Source organism: Arvicanthis niloticus, chromosome 16, assembly GCF_011762505.2.
Source record: "Arvicanthis niloticus isolate mArvNil1 chromosome 16, mArvNil1.pat.X, whole genome shotgun sequence".
NCBI classification, from domain to species: domain Eukaryota; kingdom Metazoa; phylum Chordata; class Mammalia; order Rodentia; family Muridae; genus Arvicanthis; species Arvicanthis niloticus.
The window spans coordinates 26,849,381-26,873,933 of record NC_047673.1 but is presented as its reverse complement, the minus strand read 5'-3'; the positions used below and the strand labels follow the sequence as shown (position 1 = coordinate 26,873,933).

At 45.1% G+C, this 24,553-nt stretch overlaps 1 protein-coding gene across 2 annotated transcripts in view; it reads right to left on the bottom strand.

Annotated features, from left to right (window-relative positions):
- The window catches only part of Mfhas1 (multifunctional ROCO family signaling regulator 1), an 89,446-nt gene that overhangs the window by 13,400 nt on the left and 51,493 nt on the right, over positions 1-24,553 (bottom strand). For both annotated transcript variants that reach the window (XR_004608449.2, XM_034520210.2), the window contains exon 2: positions 1,618-1,744. Coding sequence is in view for 1 of the 2 variants with exons in the window: in XM_034520210.2 (XP_034376101.1) it covers positions 1,618-1,744 (127 nt within the window). In the remaining variant the exon portion in view is untranslated. The remainder of the gene's footprint in view (positions 1-1,617; positions 1,745-24,553) is intronic.

The window sequence follows — 24,553 nt, the reverse complement described above, 5'->3', positions numbered from 1 at the left end:
GCATGTTTGGGGCAGCAAAGATGCAGGGTAACAAGAGCTTGTGTGGTTCTATCAGGAAACCTGAGAAGCATTTCATGACCTCAATTTCTTAGGGTGACTTCCATGATGGATTATGCTGGTGCACGCTAGATAAAAAGACTATCCGGAATCTAGTATGAGAAAGGCATTTCCCTCAGGGGGTTAGGCTAGCCTCCCCAGCAGGTACATTGAATAATAGCCTTTGCTTAATACCCAGTTTGGAGGAAATGGGGACTTTCCCTGCTACTGCTGACCTGTTACAACATCATGGAGACCCAGCTGTACAGGAAGCATACACCACCGGAGGGAAGCTGCCCCTGTCTGGATGACAGTCTTACCACAGAGCTCTGGCATGTGACCAGACCAAAGTCTGGTTTGGTCCTCCTACCTACATTGACTGGCTGGATGATAGAGAGGTCACAGTTCTCAAGTGCAAACTATCTAAAGCCCTATAATAACTTGGTGTGTGTGTGTGTGTGTGTGTGTGTGTGTGTGTGTGTGTGTCTGTCTGTCTGTCTGTCTGTCTGTGTCTCTCTGTGTGTGCACACACGTATGTATGTCTGTGTATCTCTCTCTGTGTATGCATGTCTGTGTCTTTGTGTCATTATGTATGTCTGTATCTCTGTGTATGTGTGTGTGTCTGTATGCATATCTCTCTCTCTCTCTCTCTCTCTCTCTCTCTCTCTCTCTTTGTGTGTGTGTGTGTGTGTGTGTGTGTGTGTGTGTGTGTAGAAGGAACAGACACTATCTGAACAACAAACCAGGAAGAAAAACTAAAGCCCGTTGCCTGACTATGGCCACTTGGCAGATATATGACCAGAGCTATCACCAAGACAATGAGCTTCAAGCAAGACAGGTCTGTGGCTGCTGCATTAGCAGCTTAGAGTCATTTCATCTCAGTTTAGAAGCAGCCTCTTTGCATTCCAATATGATAAAAACATATAAATACCGCCGCCCCCCCAGCCAATGGGATGTGTCTTCTCTAGAATACACAGCATGCATCCTGTGTGAATATTTATTTGCACGTGTGCATTCCCTGTCAGTCCGTTTGGGGAGAAGGTTGTAGCCGGCTCACAGTCTTTGCTTTGATGAGAGAATCAGAGGCCTCTGCAAAATCAGATCATTATAGATTTTCTTCAGGCTTTTCTGATTTAATGGCCCCTCGCTATCCTTTGAAGGAAAGCCCACTTAATTCAACAGTGACAGTTAAGAACTCACTTGGGACGAGAACGAGGCTCAGTTAAACCCTAATACCTTCTCAACAAAGCTCTGCATTAATGCTATTGGCAGAGGAGCGCACGTTTTTGGTTATAAATACCCGAAAGTAGACTAAACCCCAAGAATCTATATATTACATTTTTAAATGAGTAAACTGTGGGTGGTTTATGAATTATACATCTGAAAAGCTCTAATTTTTTTTTATCAGCAAAGTAAAATATCACACACAAAAAGAAGCAAATAAGCTTCTATTTTGCTGCTTGAGGTAACTGACTTCTCAAGGTTTCTGCACACACCGTTGAACTTGGCTTTGAGTTATCACAACTAACAGAGCCAGAATATGCAGCAAGGAGCAAGGGACAGTGGGACTTGGAAACTCACTTGGAACAAGGGCTGATCACAGTCGGTGTAGGTGGGTAGACCAAAGCCACATTCACTCGCTCGCTGCCATTCTTGGGGCAGATGATCTCTGCCACCCCTTCTGGCCTGGGCTGGCTAAGCAACTCCCCTGCAAAGAAGAGAGGAAAACCCATTAGGAAATAGGTCCCAAAGCGTGGGATTAAAAATACAGCACTTTCAAAGGAGTAAGGCATGTAGCGAGGAAGTCTTCAGACGTCGAGATGAAGAACCAAAATGTAGCCAGCATGGCTGGACTGTAGAGCTCTAGCTTTGGTGGCTGGGATGCCCAGCGCATCACCACAGAGAGGCTTCTTATGTCATGATGCTGGTAGTGGACAGGTGGACCCTCCAGACAAAGGAAGCATTTAGCTCAATCCTGCTCACCTGCTCACCTCTCTTTTCAGACTGATTCCTGAGATCAGCCAGGCAGGGCTACCAACAAGGGGGCTCATAATTAAAATGTAGGCCTATGGGGTTTCAGCAGAGCTAGCAGGCTCAAAACAAAGCTCTATGCAAACATTTGGTATGTGGCAGGCTCAAGGTGTTTACATGGTAACCAGAAGGACCACAGTCCAGCATCGTGGAGCAGGAGAATTTCCGGAGTGCTGATTCTAAAGCACACAGGATGATCTAATGGCTAATATGGGCCTAGTAGAAACAGGTGACTAACTTAATAAAATTAACTCAATACCTAAAGGGAATCAGACACTAGGGACACCTGCACATCATCTTTCTACAATGAGATCATCGACTCCTTGGGAGGCGCAGTGACTTCCTCCTTGTAGGTCCCTCATCTGGAAACTTGTCCTTCCTCCTCCTGTCCTCAGGCCCAGCCCCACAGGCTTCGTTACCTAGAGTACTCGGTTGACAGAGTCAGCTCATAGTCCTTAGTCCTTGTTTCTGCCCAACAGCCCTGCTTAGACCTAGAAGTAAATCACTCAAATCAAGGACACGGAAAGCATGCCAAATCGGGGAGAGATCCTACTGACATTCATCAGTATTGATGGTCATCTGAAGCTCTAGAGACTCCAGAGTCTATGCTGACATATAATGGCAGAAAGTCCTTCTGCTTAAAAACCCTGTAGTTTGGACCAGCAAGGTGGCTCTTCTGTATTTTACGTACTTTCAGCTAAAGCCTGATGATGTGAATTCAATCCCCAGAGTCACCTCCACAAGGTTGTCCTCTGTTTTCATATACCCACAATGGCATATGCAAAACACACACACACACACACACACACACACACACACACACACACACATTTAGGATTCTGTACTTCTGAACACCTCACTTTCAGCTGAGCTCACAATTTTGAAGCATGTGCCCACACTGATGTGGTGTCCCACTGAGCAGGCAGAACATCCTCATTTTGCAAATGAAGAATCTGCTGTCTCACTTAGGGTTTCCATTACTGTGTTAAACACCATGACCATAAACAGGCCAAAGAGAAAAGGTTTATAACAGCTTACAACTCTCAGATCCCACACCATTGCTAAGAGACATCAGGACAGGAGCTCAAACAAGGAAGGAACCTGGAGGCAGGAGCTGATGCAGAGCCATGGAGGAGTGCTGCTAACTGGCTTGCTCAGCCTGCTTTTTACAGCCCTCAGGACCACCAGGCCAGAGCTAGCACTGCCCACAATGCTGGATCCCACAGTGAGCTGGGTCCTCTACATCAACCATCAATCAATAAAATGTGCCACAGGCTTGCCCAGAGACTAATCTGGTGGGGACATCTTTTTCCCAGTTGAGGTTCTCTTTTCCAGAATGACTATGTCTTAGGTCAAACAGATATAAAACAAGCCAGCTGGGGGAAGTTATGAGATGTACCCAGCAACAGGGTTAACTAGTGGCAGACACCGGAAACCCTCTGCTACCTGACTTCAGTACCTCCCCAAAACAGGGACTGCTTCTCTAACCAGGATGCATCTTTCCTGGAGGGACTGCCTTGCATTACTGTAAAATAAAAGGAATTTAGGCACTGACGTATTTATACTTTTAGAGGCACATTAACTCCCTGGGTAGAACATTTTTCTGCGTCTTTGCATAAGAAGAACTGAATCTAATTTTAGTCCGCTCACCAAATTACTGCAAATATCAAGCTATTGCAAACGTTCACTTAGCACCATTATCCGGTGCTAAACCTTGTGGATACCCATGTGTCAGAACTGTGTGTCCTCCAACACCAGCTAGGAAATGATCAGAAGCAGAAAGATGCCAGCTACAAACGGAAACATTAAATGGTGTCAAAGGAACATAATGGACCCAAGTAAGAGCGAGTCAGAGCTGGCTGACACCTGGAAGCCATCCAGTCTAGCGGCACTGGTTCAGCCAGATGTCTGTGTTTTAACAGAGTTGCTAAGAGTTGTGAGTCTGGGAAATCCAAGCATCCTACAGTGACTCACAGTACTATCAGGTCTTGAGAACAGAGTGCTTTCAGCTGGTCCTGTCTCCTCTTTTTTTCTTTTCTTTCTTTTCTTTTTTTTCTTTTCTTTCTTTCTTTTTTTTTTAAATTATTCACTTTACATTCCAAATATTAGTCCTTCTCTCTTCCCAATCCTCCCTCTCGAAGCTCCTCCTCCCATTCCCTCCTCCCCACCACCAGACCAGGAATAATCCCCTCAGGCAGGCATGTCAGTCACTACAGGACTAGGTGCATCCTTTCTCACTGAGGCCAAAGTGGCCCAGTTAGGGGGAACAGGATCCACAGGCAGGCAACAAATAAAGGGACAGCCCCCCACTCCAGTTTTGGGGGGATCTGCATGAAGACCAAGCTGTACATCTGCTACATATGTGGGTAGGAGGTATATTTTTTCATTTAAAATCCTAAGATCAACCCCAAATCCTGAGCATGGCCTGGGCATCTTTATTTTCCCACTGGAAATTCTTTTCTGGTTGACTGATTGACATGCTGTACAGGCCAGGCCTCTGCTTCATCTGCTCCAGGCTGCCTGAGTACCCAGATAAGGACTGCAGGTGCCAAGCCCTATCCTTTGCATGGGTCCCTGGCACCAGCCACACACGACTGTTTTATTGCTGGTGATACTGTAGCCTTTGGTGAACACAAGGCCGTTTTCTGCAAGACAGAACTGAAAATAATTCAAATCTTTTTAAGCCTTGGTTACCAACTTCTATAAAGCCAGCAGCTTTTCTGCCCTCTTGATAGAGCCAGGTATATGGTTTTATTTAGAGCTGGTGCCCCTCAGGGGTCAGAATGCAGTCCCCAGGGTGGCAGGCAGACTCTGGTAGGTAGGTGCTGCTGGTCTTCAAAGCTGAGACCTTGAGACATGCCAGTGGGATTGTGGACCCTGAGTCTTCTCTTTCCCTGCTTCCTGGCTGGAGATGTGAGCGCCTGCTCTCTCATGTGCTCCTGCCCATGGTGTGCCGCTCTCGTGCAAGGCCTAAAGTAATGGGCTGCCTGCTCTTAGGTTTGACTCCAAAATTATAAGCCTAAATGATTCTCTCTTTACTTCAAAGGTAGCTCATGACTCTTTTCCATGACACCAGCTAGACTGGTGGTTCTCAACCTTCCAAATGCCACGACCCTTCCTAATGTTGTGGAGACCCTCAACCATGAAATTCTTTTTGTTGCTACTTTATAACTGTCATTTTGCTACTGTTATGAATCATACTGAAAATATCTGTTTTTTGGATCTTCTTAGGCAACCCCTGTAATAGGGTTGTTCAGCCCCAATGTTGCCCCCACAGGTTGAGAGCGACTACCCTAGTTGGCCAGCTGCATCAAGTGAATGTCAGAAACTCAATGAAAAAAAAAATGTGAACAAAAATGTCCTACTTTCTGTGAGAAGCGTATGGCCATGGAGGTAGCTAGCGATGCTCTGGGTGAAGACTGGAGGGGTAGGAATCTGGTGGGAAATGGCAAGCAAGGTTTTCCCAGAAAGTAGGGTGTCTAGACCCATGGCAGAGTGTGCCTGATACTGAGTAAGAGGCATTCTTGTTACAGACCAAGAACTGAAGAGAGGAAGCACAGGTCTGCTTGGGATGCACTGTGGATGCCAAGCTGAGTGTTTTCAACTCAGTGACTGTAAAAGGAGAGAAGCGTATTTTCCTGGACCAGTAGGTACTATTGCCCCTTGGCAGTTGATGCCCAAAAGAACTAGCAGGATCCAAAAGCTTCTCAATCTCTCTAAAGAAGGAAATATTGGCCAGTATTGTCAGAAAGACCTCAAACAAGGGGCAGAAGCTCAGGGCCAGCACCCTTAAGACTCAGCATCTTGCCCCTCCACATGTTCTGAACACAAGCAGCACCAACATGCTGTTCTGAACAACAATGCACAGAGAAAAAATAAGAGGGACACTGCAGAGTGTGCTGAACTTTTCTCCAAGGGAATGAGGAAGGCTAAAGAAAATGCCTGGAACATACTGCCCAAGAGATGCAGCGTATCCTCACTGACGGCTTCTACTTCTGTGTTTCAGGCAGAGAAAAAAGGAAGAAGAAAGGGAAGGAAGGAAGGAAAAGAGAGAAAAAAGAAGGAAGAGAATTCTAATAGTAATAAATTATGAGACCTTGAAAAAAAGGTAACTGTTGCATATTTCATGGTGTTAAAGCAACATAACCAGTAATATTTACCTTTATATGTTACTTGGCCTTTTCCCCTCATTCCATTTAATATTCTTTCTTTGTTTTGTACATTTGGTGTTTTGATTATTATGTGGTGGGAGGTGTTTCTTTTCTAGTCTAGTTTATTTGGCGTTCTGTAGGCTTCTTGTATGTTTATGGGCATCTCATTCTTTAGGTTAGGGAAGTTTTCTTCTATAATTTTGTTGAAGATATTTACTGGCCCTTTAATTTGAGAATCTTCACTCTCATCTATACCTATTATCCTTAGGTTTGGTCTCCTCATTGTGTCCTGGATTTCCTGGATGGTTTGTATTAAGAACTTTTTGCATTTTGCGTTTTCTTTGACAGATGTGTCAATATTTTCAATGGTATCTTCTGCACCTGAGATTCTCTCTTCTATCTCTTGTATTCTGTTGGTAATCTGTGACTCTTGATCTTTTTCCTAGGTTTTCTATCTCCAGGGTAGTCTCCCTTTGAGATTTCTTTATTGTTTTTGCTTCCATTTTTATGTCCTGGATGGTTTTGTTCAATTCCTTCACCTGTTTGGTTGTGTTCTCTTGTAATTCTTTAAGGGATTTTTGTGTTTCCTCTTTAAGGGCTTCTACCTGTTTACCTGTGTTCTCCTTACGTTCTTTGAGAGTATTATTTATGTCCCTCTTAAAGTCCTCTATCATCATCATTAGAAGTGATTTTAAATCTGAATCTTGCTTTCCTGGTGATACGGGGAATTCAGGACTTTCTAGTGTGGGAGAACTAGGTTCTAATGATGCCAAGTACCCTGGGTTGCTGATGCTTATGTTCTTGTGCTTGCCTTTCGCCATCTGGATCTCCTTAGTGCTACCTGCACTCACTGTCTCTGACTAAAGTCTGTCTTTCCTATTATCTTGGTTGTTTCAGAACTATGTGGGGTGGGTGTTACTACTGGGGTTAGAACTGGGGCCCAAAATCTGCTTAGTGCTTGGACCCAGACCAGAAGGAACCAGTGCTCCGGGCCAGGAGTGAATTCCTGGGTCCTAGTGGGTCCCAGTTACTCCCTGTTTGGGGCAGGTGTTGCTTTCTCCTTACCTAAGATACTGCCCAGGTTACAGCTCCTGGGAGGCCCGTTTCCTCTGGGTTTTGTGAGATTGGGTGCAGAGCTGCCACCCAGGATCTGCTCAGTGCTCGGGCCCAGACCAAAAGGCCCAGTAATATTTACTATTGAACAGAGAACTGTGTGTGTGTGTGTGTGTGTGTGTGTGTGTGTGTGTGTGTAGTTACCCCTATGCTGTAATAAAAAAAACTGAACTAAAAACAAACCTAGTTAACCCAGGGAAAAAAGAGAGGATGCCCACTGTATCAATGGATATTAAATGAGTGTGTTCTATGTACTTGATGGAGCATATATGCACTATCTCAATTCTTACGAGCATGTAAGACAGGGACAGTTATTCCCAATATATAGAAAAGCAAACTGGGCTGGCAAGATGCTTGGGAGGGCAAAGATGCTTGCCAACCCTGATGACCTGAGTTCAAACTGTAGAACCAAGAAAGAAATGATTCCTGCATCTTTCCTCTTACGTCTACACACACACACACACACACACACACACACACACACAGAGAGAGAGAGAGAGAGACAGACAGACAGACAGACAGACAGACAGATATACACACAGACACACACACACAAAAAGAGAGAAAGAGAGAGAAACAGACACATGTACATAGATATACACACAGACACACACACACATAGAGAAACAGACACATACACAGATATACACACAGAGAGACATAGAGAGATGAACACATACATATATGTACATACAGACACACAGACATACAGTGAGGTGGTGCAGACAGACAGACACAAAGTAAAAATATAATAAAAATATAATAAAAATATAATAAAAATATAAAGGAAGACTTATAGAGCATATAAAGTTTACCAGTTGTCACGAAAGGAAATAGTGGTATCAGAATTTGAACCGAAAACCACCCGATTTGACACTTAAACACCACATCAGAATGCCCTGTGACAGAGACACTGTGATAATTAAATTAGATAACACATACAAATTAATAAGCACTCTATCTGATATCTTATAAGTTTGCAGCAATATTATTACAGAGATAAGAAGATTCTGTACAAGCTTGATTTTTCAAATACATAAAGAATTCATACAAGCACAATGAAAGCATGCAATTCAGGGTTAGACTGTCAGATATCACATGCAAAACCCTTTCTCACCAGAAACACAAAAAAAATTCAAGTAAAAAAAAAGTTTGATTCTATTACACATCTGCCATTCATAGCAAAGTAAGCTAAAGTGATAATTCCCAGAGTGGGTGGGCACTATAAAGAGTTACATTTGCATAGGACAGTATAGCAACAGATTAAGGAAAAAATTTACATGCAGCCTGGTATAGTTCTACTTTCTAAAACTTGCTTACAGGGATGAAGAGATGACTCATATGTTTGTTTAAAGAGCTTCCTGCTGTGCCAAAGGACCAGAGTCTGGGTCCCAGCACCCACCCACCTCAGGCAGCTCTCCACACCTATAACTCTAGCTACAGGGGATCTGACATACCTCTCTTCATCTCTGTGAATCAACACACACACACTCACATACTACACACAACAGACAGACAAGCCTCTTAAAAGACGGTAGCCTTTATTTCTGACTAAAATTATAGCATTGCTCTATTTATAATACGGAGACACGTGGTAGCATCCTCGAGTGTCATGCTATGGGTCAGCGCTGCTCCAGCACACTACAACAAGAGATGCTCTGCAGAGCCAGAAGGTTTATGAGGCTGGCATTTCCATGGACATGTTGAAGCTTCATCTAATGTGAATTCAGAGTGAATGGGTCCTTGGGGACTGCGTGGTCTTAATCATTTACGCATCTCACATTTGGCTTTAAAGGATGATCTTTCTTCTTTCTCCCAAAAGTGTGCACTGGTGGTCATTAGAGAGGACCCAGATGTCCCCGGCCTCCTGAATGAAGCAAGCTGTCTACTGAGGCCACTACGCCTCCTCCTCCTGTGGGCCTCAACCCTGTGAAGAATTGCTTCATTACTCAGGCTCGAGATTTGTGCCAGGAGAGTGACAGCGACTCCTAACAACTGCTTTTCCCTCAGTCGAAGAACAGAACACCAAGTCCTGTTAGGACATTCTAAAACATCAACAGCAGATCATTGAAATGAGCCTCCCCCCCCCGCCCCCCCCCGCCCCCCCCATCAGATCTCTCCACTATTGGGCATATTATGCAAAACACTAAACATTTATTGTAGCAACAAAGTAAGCCATTATATTGAAAGTCAAAATTTGTTCAGTACAAACAACTGAATCTGGATTGAAGATGCCAGTTTTAAATATCATGCAAAACAACAAAGCTGTCCAGAACTTAAATAAAATTTACATAGATATCTGGGGGGCAGGGGAAAAACAAGCATGCAAACCATAAGGGAAGAGACTGGGTGAATGAATGAAAGGCTCAGTTAAGGTGTACTGGGGGGGGGGGGGGAGCTGGAGAGATGTCTCAGCGGCTAAGAGCACTGGCTGTTCTTCCAGAGGTCCTGAGTTCAATTCCCACCATCTGTAATGGGATCTGATGCCCTCTTTTTGTGTGTCTGAAGAAAGTGAGTGTTTTAAAAATATTTTTTTTTTTAAGTGTAGCCTTGGGACAGACTGCACAGAGTCCTGATTAGTAGACATAAATGTTATGCAGGATTTAACAGCTGAGGAGAGCACGAGAAAACATTAAAGGTTGAAGAGAAATATTCAGGGAAAGAAACATGGCACGGGGGAGGGGTGCTCCAGGAGACTGGGATCACGGTATCATTAAACAGCGTATGCTACACAGGCCCTTGGACTTTGGCACCCTCATTTACCTGATCAGAAGAGTCCATGGTCAGCTGATCAACTAGCAGGCTGGAACTGTCCTCTGTTGCCCACATAATCTCACATAAGCTGTCTTTGTAGGAGTGGGAACAAGTTGAGAAGTGTTACCCATTAAAGGTAAAATACTCCTCACAGGCTCTTAAGTTTAAACATGTGGTCCCCAGCAGGTGGCACTATTTCAACAGGCTGTGGGATGTGGCCTATTTTTGAGAAGTAGGGCAGACTTGGACCATTAGGGGCCACCTTCTGGGGGTTTCAGTCTAGCCCTGTTTGGAGCCACGTTCTCTCTCTCTCTCTCTCTCTCTCTCTCTCTCTCTCTCTCTCTCTCCCTCTCTCTCCCTCTCTCTCCCTCTCTCCCTCTCTCTCTTTGTCTGCTACCTCAGAGTGACTTGCTGCATTACCCTAAGTCTGCATTGGTCAGGAGGTTGTCTTGCCATCACACCATCCCCACCTTGATGGGTTATACCCTGCCTAAACCATAAGACTCTGGCAAGTCTTAATTCATGGTGACATAGAGGTAATCTACAAAGAGTGAGCATGTGGAACTGGAGGGAATCTCAATGGAGCACTAAATGGGGTCCTTGGAAAGCTACTCTACACTCTGGAGAAAGAGCTGCTGCTGGGCTCTGGAAAACTGGCTAGGGCACATAAGGAATCAACAGAGATCTGTTGGCCTGTAGTTAAGTCATCTAGGCCACCCATTCTTTTAAGGAGTCCTGGGACTCAGAGACCAGTTCCTAAACCTGCAAGGGGTTATATTGTTCCTGGTCACAAGGTTTGGCTCAGATGGCTTCTGCTTTTAAAACTACTGAAGTAAGACAGGGCCACTTAAAGGCAGGACACATTCTGCAATGGGAATTTGAAAGGCAACTGTCAAACTTTACAGTATCAAAAAAAAATGGTTAGCTTCTAGCTAGGTATGGGAGTACTTCTCTGTGATCCTAGCATTCAGAAAGAGGAGGCAGAGGGATTCTGAGTTTGAGGCCAGCCTGGTCTACACAGTGAGATGCTATCTCAAGATAAATAAATAAAGTAAATAAAAGATAACAATAAAAAAAACAGCCAAGCAACAACAACAAAACAAAGTCATTACCCTCTTCTAAACTAATGACCTTATTTCATCATGAATCCTTGGACTCTAGTCAACATACGAGGGTGAAGAAATTGTTCACTCTTTTTTTTTTCTTTAATTCACATGTCTATTTCAATTCTAAACTGTTCTATCTCAAGTGAGTGTTATGAACCACTGAACTAACTTTTCAACTGCTTCGAAACATGTTCCAAAGTGCTGACAGGTGACAGTCACAGGTAGAAGGAGAAGCAAAGAGCAGAACCATGGCCTCTTGGGTGGCTCACACAGCATCCCCACCCTCCAGTCTCACTGAGCAATGCCTTGGGTACAAGTGGCTGCCACAGTTTGCTGGTCCTTCTGTAGCAGGTGTTCCATCTGAGCAAACAAGTTCAGCTTTCCCCATGCTTGTTCACTTATTATACAAGGTTCTCTTCCTCCCTCAAGAGACAAGCAGAGAGAGAGAGAGAGAGAGAGAGAGAGAGAGAGAGAGAGAGAGAGAGAGAGACAGACAGACAGACAGACAGACAGACACTAAATATCTCAGGTACACTAATCAAAGAAGAGCTCCATTTGGTCGATGGAGTCCCTGGAGGTAATCACCCAGGGCTCTTCTAGATTAAGGAGGGGTGACTTCAGAAAAGCTCAAGTCAACTGTAATGTTGCCCTTCACAGACTTTCATCTGATGACAAGGTGTGAAGGAACCCATGACAAATGGGAAAATGCCATGTAGAGATCACAGAGAAGAGGTGGTGGGAGGAAGGATGGAGATCTGTAGGCTGGGCTAGCCTAGGCTCAAGGAACACTCCATTTGGGTATGAGAAAATGCATGTACCCGCATGCACAGGATACATGTACCCAACTCCATGTTTCTGAATGAATGTGGAACAGTGGTACTAATTTTGTAGTCAGATGGGTTTGTCATTAACTGTATCACTGTCTATGTGACACTTTCTAAATCACCATCCGATGTCAGCACATCATAAGCCAAGGCCCCTCTCTAGCTCAGGGGCAGGATGATCAACTATTGATGGTTTTATGCTACGTGTTCCCCAAATGATACCTGGACTACAGAAATGATTCTATTAAAAAACAAGAAAAGAGAAAACCTTTCTCTCATAAATAAAACAGAATTTTTTTTTTTCTTTTGGCAACAGGGTCTTACTCCATTACCCAGGCTGCAGGAAAATCACTATGCAGCCCAGCCTGGCTTAGACTCACAATGGTCCTCCTATCTCAGCCTTTTAAAGCTAGTATTAATGTGAGCCATTGTATCTGCCTAAAAATCTGTTTTCTACTTTTAATGATAATAAAAAATAGAAGATGAAGTTGAAAATATAAATAAAACCACTCCGAATTCTGCCAACATTAACATAATAATCCTTTTAGAGAGGTACTTACAAGAGTATTGAGTATTTCGGGTAAAGATGTTTTAATGTAAATGCTCTATATAACAATCTAAAAGATAGATAGATAATACATACATACGATATAGATACATATGTAGATACATACATATATACATAAATAAATACATAGATACATACATAGATAAATATATAGATAGATACATACATAGATTTATACATAGATAGATAGATAGATAGATAGATACACAGATACATACATAGATACATAGATAGATACATAGATACATAGATAGATAGATAGATACATACATACATACATACATACATACATACATACATACACAGAGAGATAGGGCAAGCACTGTACCCTTGGATCAGAGACATCCTAAAACGTGTGGCAAAAACTTCACCCAGGAGAACTAAGGAGCAAAGGGCCTAACAGAGTCTCTTTCCAAACTCTACCTGAGGTTAGCCCCTTCCCTCACATCAAACTTACCCCTTCTCACAATGCTCCCTTTCCTACTTTTGCTTCCAAGCCCCAGAGCTTTTCTGTGCTTGGTGATATAAACCCCCCTTTCCTTCACACACAATGGTTCATGTCTGAGCATCCCAGAATTCCTAGGGATGAGACCCAGGTGGAGACTTCAGGACAATTCCACTTTGAAGTTCCAGGCTCTAACGCATACAAAATAGCAGTGCTGGGGCCAGAATAAACATCTCAGGACAGCAGACGGATGGGGCTCATTCTGAGCTTATGAATGAGCCAGAGAAAGAAAGGGCTCAAGGGAGGTTGTTGGAAGCTGAGTCACCCATGAGGAAGGGCTTCCCTTTGGGTTCAAAAAGTAGGAAAAAGCAAGAAAGTGCAGACGCTTTCAACTAGCTATCCCCAGCCTCTTCCCCAGTTCCAGACTAGCCCAGACTCTGTACAAATGATATGGCTTGGTGAGGAACGAAGACCCTCCTTAGAGTCTACAAAAAAAAATTCTCTAGAGTCCAAAAGAAAGTCACCTTATATCCTAGAGAAAGCAGAGCCAGGGGAAACAAGAAAAGAAACCTTTAACAACCAATAGTAAATGTAAGTGACAACCTCACTCTGTCCAAGGAAGAGGAAGGGCTAGTCTAATAGTAGTAGTAGTAATAACAACAACAATAACAACAACAACAATAACAACAACAACAACAACAGTAACAACAACAACAATGAATACCCACAAGATCATGCCGATAAATTAACATGGCGACTGAAATCTGAGGACACTTAAGGCTTCTCCAACATTACTCTCCACAGTGTGCAGGGAGCTGTTCCTTCATGTGTGCAGTCCACCATCTACAGCAGCAAGTGTGCATACACAGGGGCAATGTCCCAGAACCAAGAGCCCTGCTCTACCCTGCCCCTGCTGTGTCCTTAAAACATGCAGAGGGCATACCCTGTTCTTCTCCTTGGCCCTTGAAAGCCCCAGACACCATCTGACCCTAGTTCCTCCATCTGAGGGCAAAGGAGCAGAGGGCCCTTGCCTCTCCCCGCCATTCACACAATCCCACGTACCTTCCCTGAGCGTGTGCTTGCCACTTGGCTCATTTTCAGGACTAAGGGTTTATATAAATACAAATCCACCCAAGAAAGGAAAACTATTTCTCTTTTTCCTGCTCTGGCTAAAGTTCCAGCGCGCTTGGCTGACGATTAGACAAGGAGCTCAGATCAAAGTGTGCTAAGGGGCTGGGGGGGGGGGGGGGAAGAGCAGAGCCTTCCACTCACCCCTCAGCCTTCCAGTCTCATACTCAAGCAAGATCATAAAAAGCCTGCTCTGCCTGAGCCGAAGCGCTTTCAAAGGTGACTCTTCATTTACACAGCCTGTCACCTACTTCTGGGAAAAGGAGCCAGGCTCCAAGAGAGACTTTGATGCACACAGCCTGCACAGAAGAGTTCAGACTCAAAGATTCACTCTCCAGAATTAGCTTTCAGTGGAAAGTAAGGGGAAGTTTTATGACCTGCAATCTGAACAGCCAGCTGTGGGTCTTATCAGCATCATTATGGTTTTGCAATAGGAAGAGTTGGGGCTGGGAACCCTCAGGATGGTCAGAGACATGCAGTCACTTCTTGTCTCCTAACAAGGAATCAGACAAACTCCTTAACTTCACCCCTCCTTCCCCAGAAGAGAGGAAGGGAAGGAAATGAAAACGGGGTAGGGGATTCTTAAGGGTCTAAAAGACATAAAAAAAAAAAACAAAAACAAAAACAAAAACAAAAAAACAAAAAAAAAACCATAGACACAGAGCTTCAAGGCCAAAAGGAACCTTTATCCAGATCCACTTCTCTACTTGGCACAGGAATGCCACTCACATGTGTAAACAGGCTGAGAAGGGACATATCCCAACTCTCCTAAGACTCCTTAGCTTTGACAGCTGACAGCTACTGCTGTGAACAAGAGTGAATTCTCTTTCTGTTTGGTTCACTATGCAGCCCAGGCTGGCCCTGGGACTAGTGATTCTCCTGCTTCCGTCTCCTTGGTACATGGTGTGTATCACCATGCATGGCTTTTTATTTCTTGGCTATATATCAGGCAGCAAACAGGCTGTAGGCATCCAAACTAAAACCCAAAGCCATACATATAAAGCTAAATGACAATCAGGAAAGCACTCTGGTCTGGAAAGCACTATAGAGGTCACCAAAGGGGCCTAACTTTGTTGAGGATGAGAGGCCACCTGTTGGCAGAGACTTCAGTTGCGTCAGAACTCTCTGTTCTACACTGCTGTACCTTCCCCCTTGCTGAAGAGGGGTGGGTAGCTTGCTCAAGCTTTTCATTCCAACCTTGAGGGCAGAGCCCTACGGCTTAACCATTTCTGAATAACTCTGCCTTTCAGTATCATAGCAGTATGTCTCAGATCCAAACATGTAGACTCGAGGAGACACCAATATTCAGAATATAACAGGCACTGTCTTCAAGAACATCAAATGCTTGACAGATTACAGAAGGAACACATTGTGTCTACTCTTTCCCACAAGTTCTATGCTACGGAACTGGGGCATCTCCTAGATCACATTTGCGGGAAGGCAGGAATGCCACACAAGTACATGTCTTTTGGTTCCCCCCCCCCCCCCGAGATTCTGCTAGCATCTATTTATGGCTATTTCATTTAGGACTCACTGTGACCGTTATTAAAGAATGCCCTGCCGAGTTAACTCCAAGTCAGAGCTGTACAGTCACGTAAGTGGTTCTAATATCAACAACCTAGTATCAAATAATGGAGCCACACCACCATTGACCAATGGCTATTAAATGCTGTAGGTCGAAGGAGTTAAGGATAATTGATGGTTGTAAGTTCTTGGGGTGTGGGGGGGAAGCAGCAATACAGACATGTATCTAATAACTACTGCTAAGGGCAAATGTGGAAGAGGTGGTATTTAGGGTAAACAGCTCACCTACCTCAAATCAACTCAGGGAAGCCTGACTATTTCTTCCTCTGTTCTCGCTTTGACACCCTGCCTTTCACAAGTTTAAGGGTACTGTAACTTAAACATGAACCATATGCTAACAACCTTCCAGGAGAGCAGGAGGGTGGTTTAAGGTGAAGACACTGGTTCCATTTGTATCAAAGCGCACATGAGGAGTTAGTGTTAAACTAACAAAATTAGCTCAAATGGGCACTATTTTCTCTCCATCTGCTCTAAAAATTATACCACTTCTGAGAAATTGAATTGAAAAATGAATAACTACCATAATGGTCTCTATTATCTAGTGGGGAGCTTTCCCTGGCTTTTATGGGAGCAGAAGTAATAATAAAATAAAAAGCACTTTGTTTCTTGAGCTGAGAAATTGTGCCAAATTACACCTAAGCTCTTCAAGGAGAGCCTGTCTGTCTCAGAGAGGGTCAATCTAATGAAGCTATCTGAAATGAAAATGTATAGGCCGTCACCAACAGATGCTTGATTTTCAAACAGTGAGTGACCATGTTCTCCTCGGCAAGTCTATCTCTGATACCTCTAACAATATCACCTAACTGGGGCATCTGTGGCCTGGTCCCAGCTCAATGTCTTGGCAGCCTCAGTGCCCACAAAGTCTCCTCCTGTGCACACATGGGAGAGTGTTTCTGCCCCGTGTGTCCTTGCTGCGGCTCTATCCTGCCTTGTACTCTGCTGGGGACTGAGGATTGGAAGGAATTATGACCATCGATGTCTTTCAGAACACTGTGGGCATTTTGAACCAGTCTGGAGGTCAAACCAGAGCTAAGGTTATCTCAGGGCTGTATCTTCTGTTTTAGAGTCAGTGAACCAAGAATTTTAAGAATCCGGCCCCTTAATGGTTAAAAGTATTTCATGTGATCCCACATCAAGTCCTTTTTGAATACTGCACAAACCTATTCAAAGGAACCTGGAAGACACCAAGTCACAGAGTCACGTGACAACTTTAGGTGAAACTGATTTTTATACTACCTCATTATTCAATGAATCCTCAGATGTTTTCATAATGGAAAAGGTACAGAAATTTCTAATCTGTACTAATTTCTAAGTGTGTGTCTGTCTGTCTGTTGAGAAGAAGGCTTATATTCCTACCCACCATGGAACTCAAGGAAGTTACTGGGTCCTCTAAACCTTGGTTTTTCCAACTGCAAACTGTTAGCAAAAACTGCCTAATGTATATCTCATAGGAATGCTAAAGGAATTTAAATGATGACTTTAGCACTGACCTAATCCTAGAACTGGCACAGAGCAGCCGTGCGATAAATCCTTCCTTAGATTCTAGTACAACTAAAATGTAAAAATCCAACTTTTAGGAAAAGTAACTTCTCTAAAGCAGCGCGTGTTCTACCGAGATCTCACTCTTCCACAGGTTTCCTATAGGCGGACTTTGGCGATTCTACTTCAGAATATGTTCTCAGGGTGTCCACAAACATTGCAGCGTGTTCTGAGCAAACAACTGAGAACAGGTGGGTAACAGGATCCCACGCAGAATGCTGGTTGGATAAAACCACTTCTCACAATGTGGTGACATCGAGTGGCCAGCGAGGAAGGACGGGCAGGCAAGCTCTCTAAACAGCAAGGCAGTGAACAATGCATTGTTTATAATATGCTACCATTTAATTCTCTCTGTGTGTGTGTGTGTGTGTGTGTGTGTGTGTGTGTGTGTGTGTACATGTGTGAAAGAGACTACACATGTCAGAGACACACATACACACACAAACACATGTATGCACGTACACATGTGAGCCTCTGTGTATCTTGTGACCAGAATCAAGCCATAATAGCTGTTCCAGGACAGGGAATTCATGAAAAGGAGAAATTATTGTGTTCATTTCCTCATCAGACTTTTTGTACCATTTACAGTCTGTACTACTAAAAATAAAGTTTGAAATAACCTCACTGGGTGTGACAGCACACGCCTTTAATCCAGCACTAAAGGCAGAGCCAGACGAGCAGATTTCTGTGAGTTCGAGGCCACCCTGATCCTCAAAGTGATTGACAACTGTATGAATTTAATTGCTTTCCGTGTCTTCCCTAGAACAGCACGATGGTTGGAATTGATGGGTTCCCCCCCCCTCCCCCCGTTGGCTCTTATTTTGAATGTTTGTTCTCTAGCAAGTGGCTGGCAGGGAGCTCAGGAAACCTTTAGCGGGTCAGCTTGGCCACAGAAGTAGGTCATCAAAGGAGAGCCTTTGAAACTTATCCCTGGCCCTGCTTCCTGCCTTGTTCCTGATCGACTGTGATACAAATAGCTCCCTCTCTGTGTCTGTCTATCTATCTATCTATCTATCTATCTATCTATCTATCTATCTATCTCTGTCTCTCTCTCATGTTCCACCATCATAAACTGCACTGTTCCACCGTGCCCTCCCGGAGATAATAGGATTTCTACGGGAGATAGTAAGGCTAAAATCCCCTAAGACGGAAGCTAACATATACCTTTTCCCCTTTAGCCTGTTTCTGTCAGGTATCATAGTCATAAACATGTAAAAGTAACTAACAAACAACTTGGCTTACTTTTTATTTATTATTTATTTGTATTTCATGTATATGGTATGGGTGTTTCGCATACATGAATATCTGTGTACCCCATTCCTGGCCAGTGCCCACAGAGACCAGAAGAGGGTACCGGATTTCCCAGGAACTGGAGTTACAGAGTGTTATAAGCCACCATGTGGATGCTGGGAATTGAACCCAGGACCCCTGGAGTAGCTTCTAGTCTCTTAGCTGCTGAGCCTTCTCTCTGGGCCTGTTGCTTAGCTTCTGAATATTTTATCATAAAGGTCTATTCATGTGTGCTAGTTTAATATGTAAGTTAATATAACCAGGGTTTTTTTTGAAGGATGTATTCAGTTCTCCTTTTCCCCCTCTTTGTAAATCTGTCTGGTGTGTGCCCTTCCTTCCTTGTCTTCCCTTCATGTCTTCACGCATTGCGTGAATTTACCATTGTCTTCACGAAATGGTATTTTGTTAATTTTCTCTCTTCCTCATACGTTACTACTACTGTAAGCATAACCGCAACCTCTGTTTCTTTATCTGACACACTGCTGTTAACAAACTGCACGTATTATTTGGGGCCTCCATCACCTAATCTCAATGTATTCCTCCAGCCATTCACACATACATGAGACTGTCCTGTTCCCCACCCTCATGTAGCCCCCTCCCCCAACTTCCTAAACAACAGCCTCCCATCTCCATGGAGCCAAATCCTCACGTTCCCAGGACAACCCCTATGGTTCTCTCCAGGCCCTCCTTCTTGGGTCCTGCGAAGGGGCGGTTCTGATGCTAAGGTCCTGTTCCCCAATTGGTTCTTAATCTATCAGTAAAGAAAGCCATGGGCCAATTGCTAGGCAGAAGGTACAGAACTCCTGGGTCCCAGAAGGAAAAAAGGAGACTTGAGAGAGGTGAAGACAGTTCAGCATGCTTTGCAGAGAGAACTAAGCAGCCACGTGAGGTCTTGGGAGGAGCCACCACACAGGCCACTCCTACAGGTGGGTGGTCAAGGATGTTTAGTAGGGACTAGATTTAACTGAGCACCTAAAGTTAGGGTAGGTGGGAGGTGTGGAGCTAAGAGTATTGATAAGGGCAAGCTTTTCTAGGCAGGAGATAGTAGTGCCCAGCAGGAAAGTTAAAAAATGAACAACTGTGTGTGTGTCTTTTATCCTGGTAGCGCAACCCAATCCCGGAGCTTAGGCAGGGTAGTAAAAAGCTAAACGCAGCAGTCCCGCCCCTTCTCTTAGGATGGGACTGCATCAGCGGCTCCTGTGGCCAACCTCTAGTCTCTGGCCATTCCTTTAAACGGTGGCTCTGTCTAAGCATGGACTATGAGTCCAGGCAAAAACTACAGTACTGTCTGCATCATGGAATCTAACGGCCCAAAATAAGACTCTGGAGGACTTTAACAACCCGAACCATACAAGTGATTAAGACAAACCAGCACGGGTGGTAGAGAAACGCTTGCAAGCCTGTAGCTGCTTCCAGTTCCATTGTCCTTCCCTTCCCTCCTGCCTCTCAAAGCTGGCACACATGAGTCAGTGAGTCAGAGCAGTGACAGTAGCTGGCCACAGTAACAGGGCCACTCACTCTCCACCTGCTGGGGTCTGCAGGCCCAGCTGCCACTCCCTGCCCATCCCTTGGGTGTGCAGGGGCAGATGCCAGATGGAGACAGAATGATCTCGGGGTGGGGGTGGGGGGATTAGTGGCTTCTGTGGAAGCTTACAGATGCCTCTAAGACTGCCTGGCAGCAGATCCAAGAATCTTAATAAGGATGGGTGGGGGAAACGGAAGGGCACTCACACTAAACCCATTTCCACCCTGCATTTCTTGGTTCTTAGATTTCAGCAGGGCAGATCTGCTGAATGCAAGTACTATCTAGATAAGAAAGTTGGTATAGAAATTGGTCATCTCCCAGATAGGCTGTGGTCTTCAGGCCCCTCTGGATGCCTGAGGTCGGGAGAATACATATCAGTCACCATTGATCAATTATGCCTAAGCCCCACATTTTTTTTTTAATAAGGGGTGTAGCTTTCTAAAATCTCACTAGACAGTAGCAATGGTTTAAAACTTCCTTAGGTGTGTCTCTGGGATCTTACACTGTATAGCAGAGATGCCCTCCTCTGCACTCAAGCTGGAGAAAACCATAGGTGAGTAGGAGGTAGGCACCAATTCAGGTTTCTTAGAATCACTTAGGTGCCAAAGACAATCATTTCTCACAGCACTGCCCCATTTGACTTCCGGCGGTTCCTGTTTCCCCTCCTTTATTTGCAATCTGAAAATGTCAAATGGGAAAGTCCCCAGATAAGCAGTTGCTAAGTTTTACACTGAGTATTGAGTATCATGAGAAACCCTCTCCCTGTCTGATCTGTCCTTCCAGGGACAGAAATTACCTGTTCATCAGGGCATCCAGATGGTATATGTTACCTGACCAATAGTAATGTTAGCAACAAATTTTGTCATCATATTGACAGGTCATGGTGCTTGTGTTCAAGAAACCTGTGTTGACCCTAACAGGGGTCCCAAGGCACAGGGATGCTGATGCAAAACAGGCACCTAAGCACAAACGGGCCGGATAAACTCCAGCTTCAGACAGCCACACTGCAAGGCATACAGGAAGGGGGAAATCATATTTGGGGGACCCTGCATCATCAGAGGAGTACTAGGGGCACTGTAGATCTTGGAAGGACAGGCACCCTACAGATGAGGGTAACTGCTGGAATAGCATCTGATGAACTTCAGATAACCCTTGCATCAACAGAACAGTGTAGGAACAACAGCCGAAGGTGATTCTGTGTTCTACTACGTTCTGTCAGTGGGTCCCTGGTTTGACAGCTCTGACCTGAGTTTCTGACTCTCTACTGCAAAGCTCACAGGGTTGTAGCAAGGACTGGATGGGATCAACACAGACAAGTGTTAGCAGGAGTTCCCAGTGACCCTGCTGCAGAGTTACAGTAGACTACACTGTGGCAGCAACACGCAGGATGGGGGTGGAACAGCCACACTGTTCCCAGGGGAGTAAGAAACTGAAGTGACAGACAGGATTAATCTGGGGTGGGGTGGGGGAGGGCAACTAGAATCAAGAGTCAGGAGGAGGTGTTCAGGTCCTATATGGCTGCAGAGAACTGCTTGGGGGAAAGGAAAGAGAGCGTGTTCTCAGGGAATGACAGAGATGACATCGGAAGATGGCCATGCCTGAGGCAAGAGCCAGAGGGAACACAATGGGGCCAGAGGACAGGACAAGCCTAGCAACTTAGCTGGAAACTGGGTCAGCTGTGAGCAGAGGACAGAAGACAGATATGGAGAAGGGTCAGTAAAATGGGGACAGAGGGGTGAGACGAGTCAGGGACGGAGGGGAACGAAGGACCAAAATGAGTCAGGAAGCCAAGGTAAGTCAGGGGACTAAGACATGGACAGGGTGCTGGGATGGTGTTGGGAGATAAGGATTCAGATGGTAACGGTGGACCAAAGTGGATCAAGATGAAAACAGAGGACCAAGATGGGAACAGCTGAGTGGCCAAGATGAAGCCAGAGAGTTAGATGGGAACGGGCTCTCAGATGGAGTCAGGGGCCTGAGATAGGAGACTGACGAGTGAAACAAGAGGATGTGACTACAACCGGAGGGCAGTGGAGGCAGACGGTGGATCTGGGACCAAGCACACAAGGAAGAGGAGTTGGGGAAGAAGCATGAGACACAGGCCAGCCCCCGGGGAACAGCTGGGTTTTGCTTCCTGTTCTTTGGTTCTCTCCTCCCCAAAACCCTGGTTTCCCACTCTCAGATTAGACCTCAGTAGTTAAATGCAACTTTTACAGAAGGGTACCTCTCTTGATAGCTGTTACTTCTTGCAAGCTATTGTGCAGCTCCAGTAAAATATGACAAAATTTTCTTGAACCCTTGGCTTTATGCTGAACATGATTTTTGTTGTTGTTGTTGTTGTTGATTTGTTTGTTCAATTGTTTTTCTACCTTGAGGATCCTGTTGCAGAAGCCTGGGAGGAAAGGGCGGAAGCTGGGCTCTGGTGCTGGCTTGCTACTTACTCCTCTCTGGCCTCAGCCATCAGCTCAAAAAGGAAGAGACTGAACTGGTTTATCTCAAGGGTCATTTAGCTTTAAATAGTCAGTGGTGGCTGAAAATACCACGCAGGAAGATTTGCTACCTAATTTTCTAGGTGCCTCAAGTTCAAACCCGTGCAAGCTCAGTGTGAAGTAGAGCAACCTCCAAATGGAGCACACACACACAGCCTTGGCTGTCCTGAGCCACTGATCTGCCGATTCCCTCAGTCTCCATCCGCATTCTTTCCCACTCAGCATCCCAAGAAGGACAACCTGTGACATTTCAGCAGACCCACAGTGACTGTGGCCAGGTGAGGAAGAAAAAGAAAAATAAGAGAAAGAAAAAAAATTTAAAAAACAGAACACCAGGGATGTCTATCACCTTACTACAGGTGGTGCATCAACCATGTGGTGCTTACTGTCCCAGCTGAGTGCTCACACAGAAGGCATGCCTCTTCTGTCACAGCGAAATAGCCCCAGAGGGACACAAACAATAGCAAGCCGTAACTATCTCCACCAGGAAAAGGTGAAATTTCAGTTTTCACAAGAATAAAAGCACTGTGTTTGTTTGTATGTTTGTTTGTTTTAGCCAAGTGCGGCAATCTTCTGGCCTCGACCTAGTGAGGGTTGGGATTACAGGGATGAGCTCTTCTGTGTAAGCACATTTCATTCCCCATTTAGCAAAACAGGGCCCTCTCAGAGCTCACCACTCCATACCTTTGAGCCAGAGCTAAATATTTACATTAGTACTGCTCTGGTCTGACTCCCGACCACTAGTGGGCTAGGATGCCCACTCCTTGCTCCAGCCCCACTTCCTGGGGAAGTAAACAGTAGGCAGGCTGAAGAGGAAGGCTACCTCCACCTGGAGGAAGCTGACTGACTGCTCAAATCCCACACTCTGTTCCTCTTTAGTTACCCTGGCTGGGCATGTAATCCTGGCTGGCTCCCCTCAGTTGCACAAGATGCCCCTGAAAAGCCTTCATTAGCCCCAGAGAAGATAAGGGTCTCCTTTAATTTAGAGTGCGGTAGGCTGTGACAGGGTCCTCTGGCCTTGGCTCAAACCAGACTGCTGGAATGAGGGTTTGAAGGGCTATGGTGCTTTGTAACACACACACACACACACACACACACACACACACACACACACACACACACGGGGGGGGGGGAGAGAAACAGAGACACAGAGACAGATAGACACACATGGGGAGGAGGAGAAACAGAGACAGAGAGACAGATAGACAGACAGACAGACAGACAGACACACACACACACACACACACACACACACACACACACACTATACATCTCCATACATAAGCATCTTTCTACACCACTGGAATCCCAGCTACTTGGGAAGCTAAGGTGGAAGAACTGAAAGTTTGAGGCCAGCCTGGGCTACACAGTGAGTACAGGTAGAGTACTTGTATAGCATGTATAAAACCTTGTGTTCAAGGGAAGGAAAGCAAATAAGGAAGAGAAGATACTTCCTGGCACAGTGTTATGAGGTGACTTTGGGGGACAGTGACTATGGCTCAGTGGCTCAGGACTTGCCTAACACACTCAAGACCCCCATTTAGCTCTAGGGTAACTCACAATGGAGGATCCTGTTCTCATATCTCACCCACTGCAGAGATATGGACCATCTCTAAAAGACAAAGCATCTCTGGTCAGGACAGATTTAACAATTCAGAAGCCAGGCAAGGACTCCGGAACTCAGGAGGGTACCTATGCATTATGGAGCTAGGCAAAGCTGATGGGGAGACTAGAGGAACCAGGGTATCAGCATCCAGGCACTGAAGAAAGGCCATGCTGGCTTCCCACTGACAGAGCTTGCTTGATTTCCTGCTCTTAGACCGCAGTCAGTATTATATAGGCTAGACTCCCTGTGAACATCAGGGAAAGGGACAGAGGAGGCAGCCTGGGTTAGTGCTGCCCTGGAGAGCCAGGAAAGCATAGTACTACCCTCCCGGGTTAGAGATGCTTAGTGGTTCAGCCCACTGACC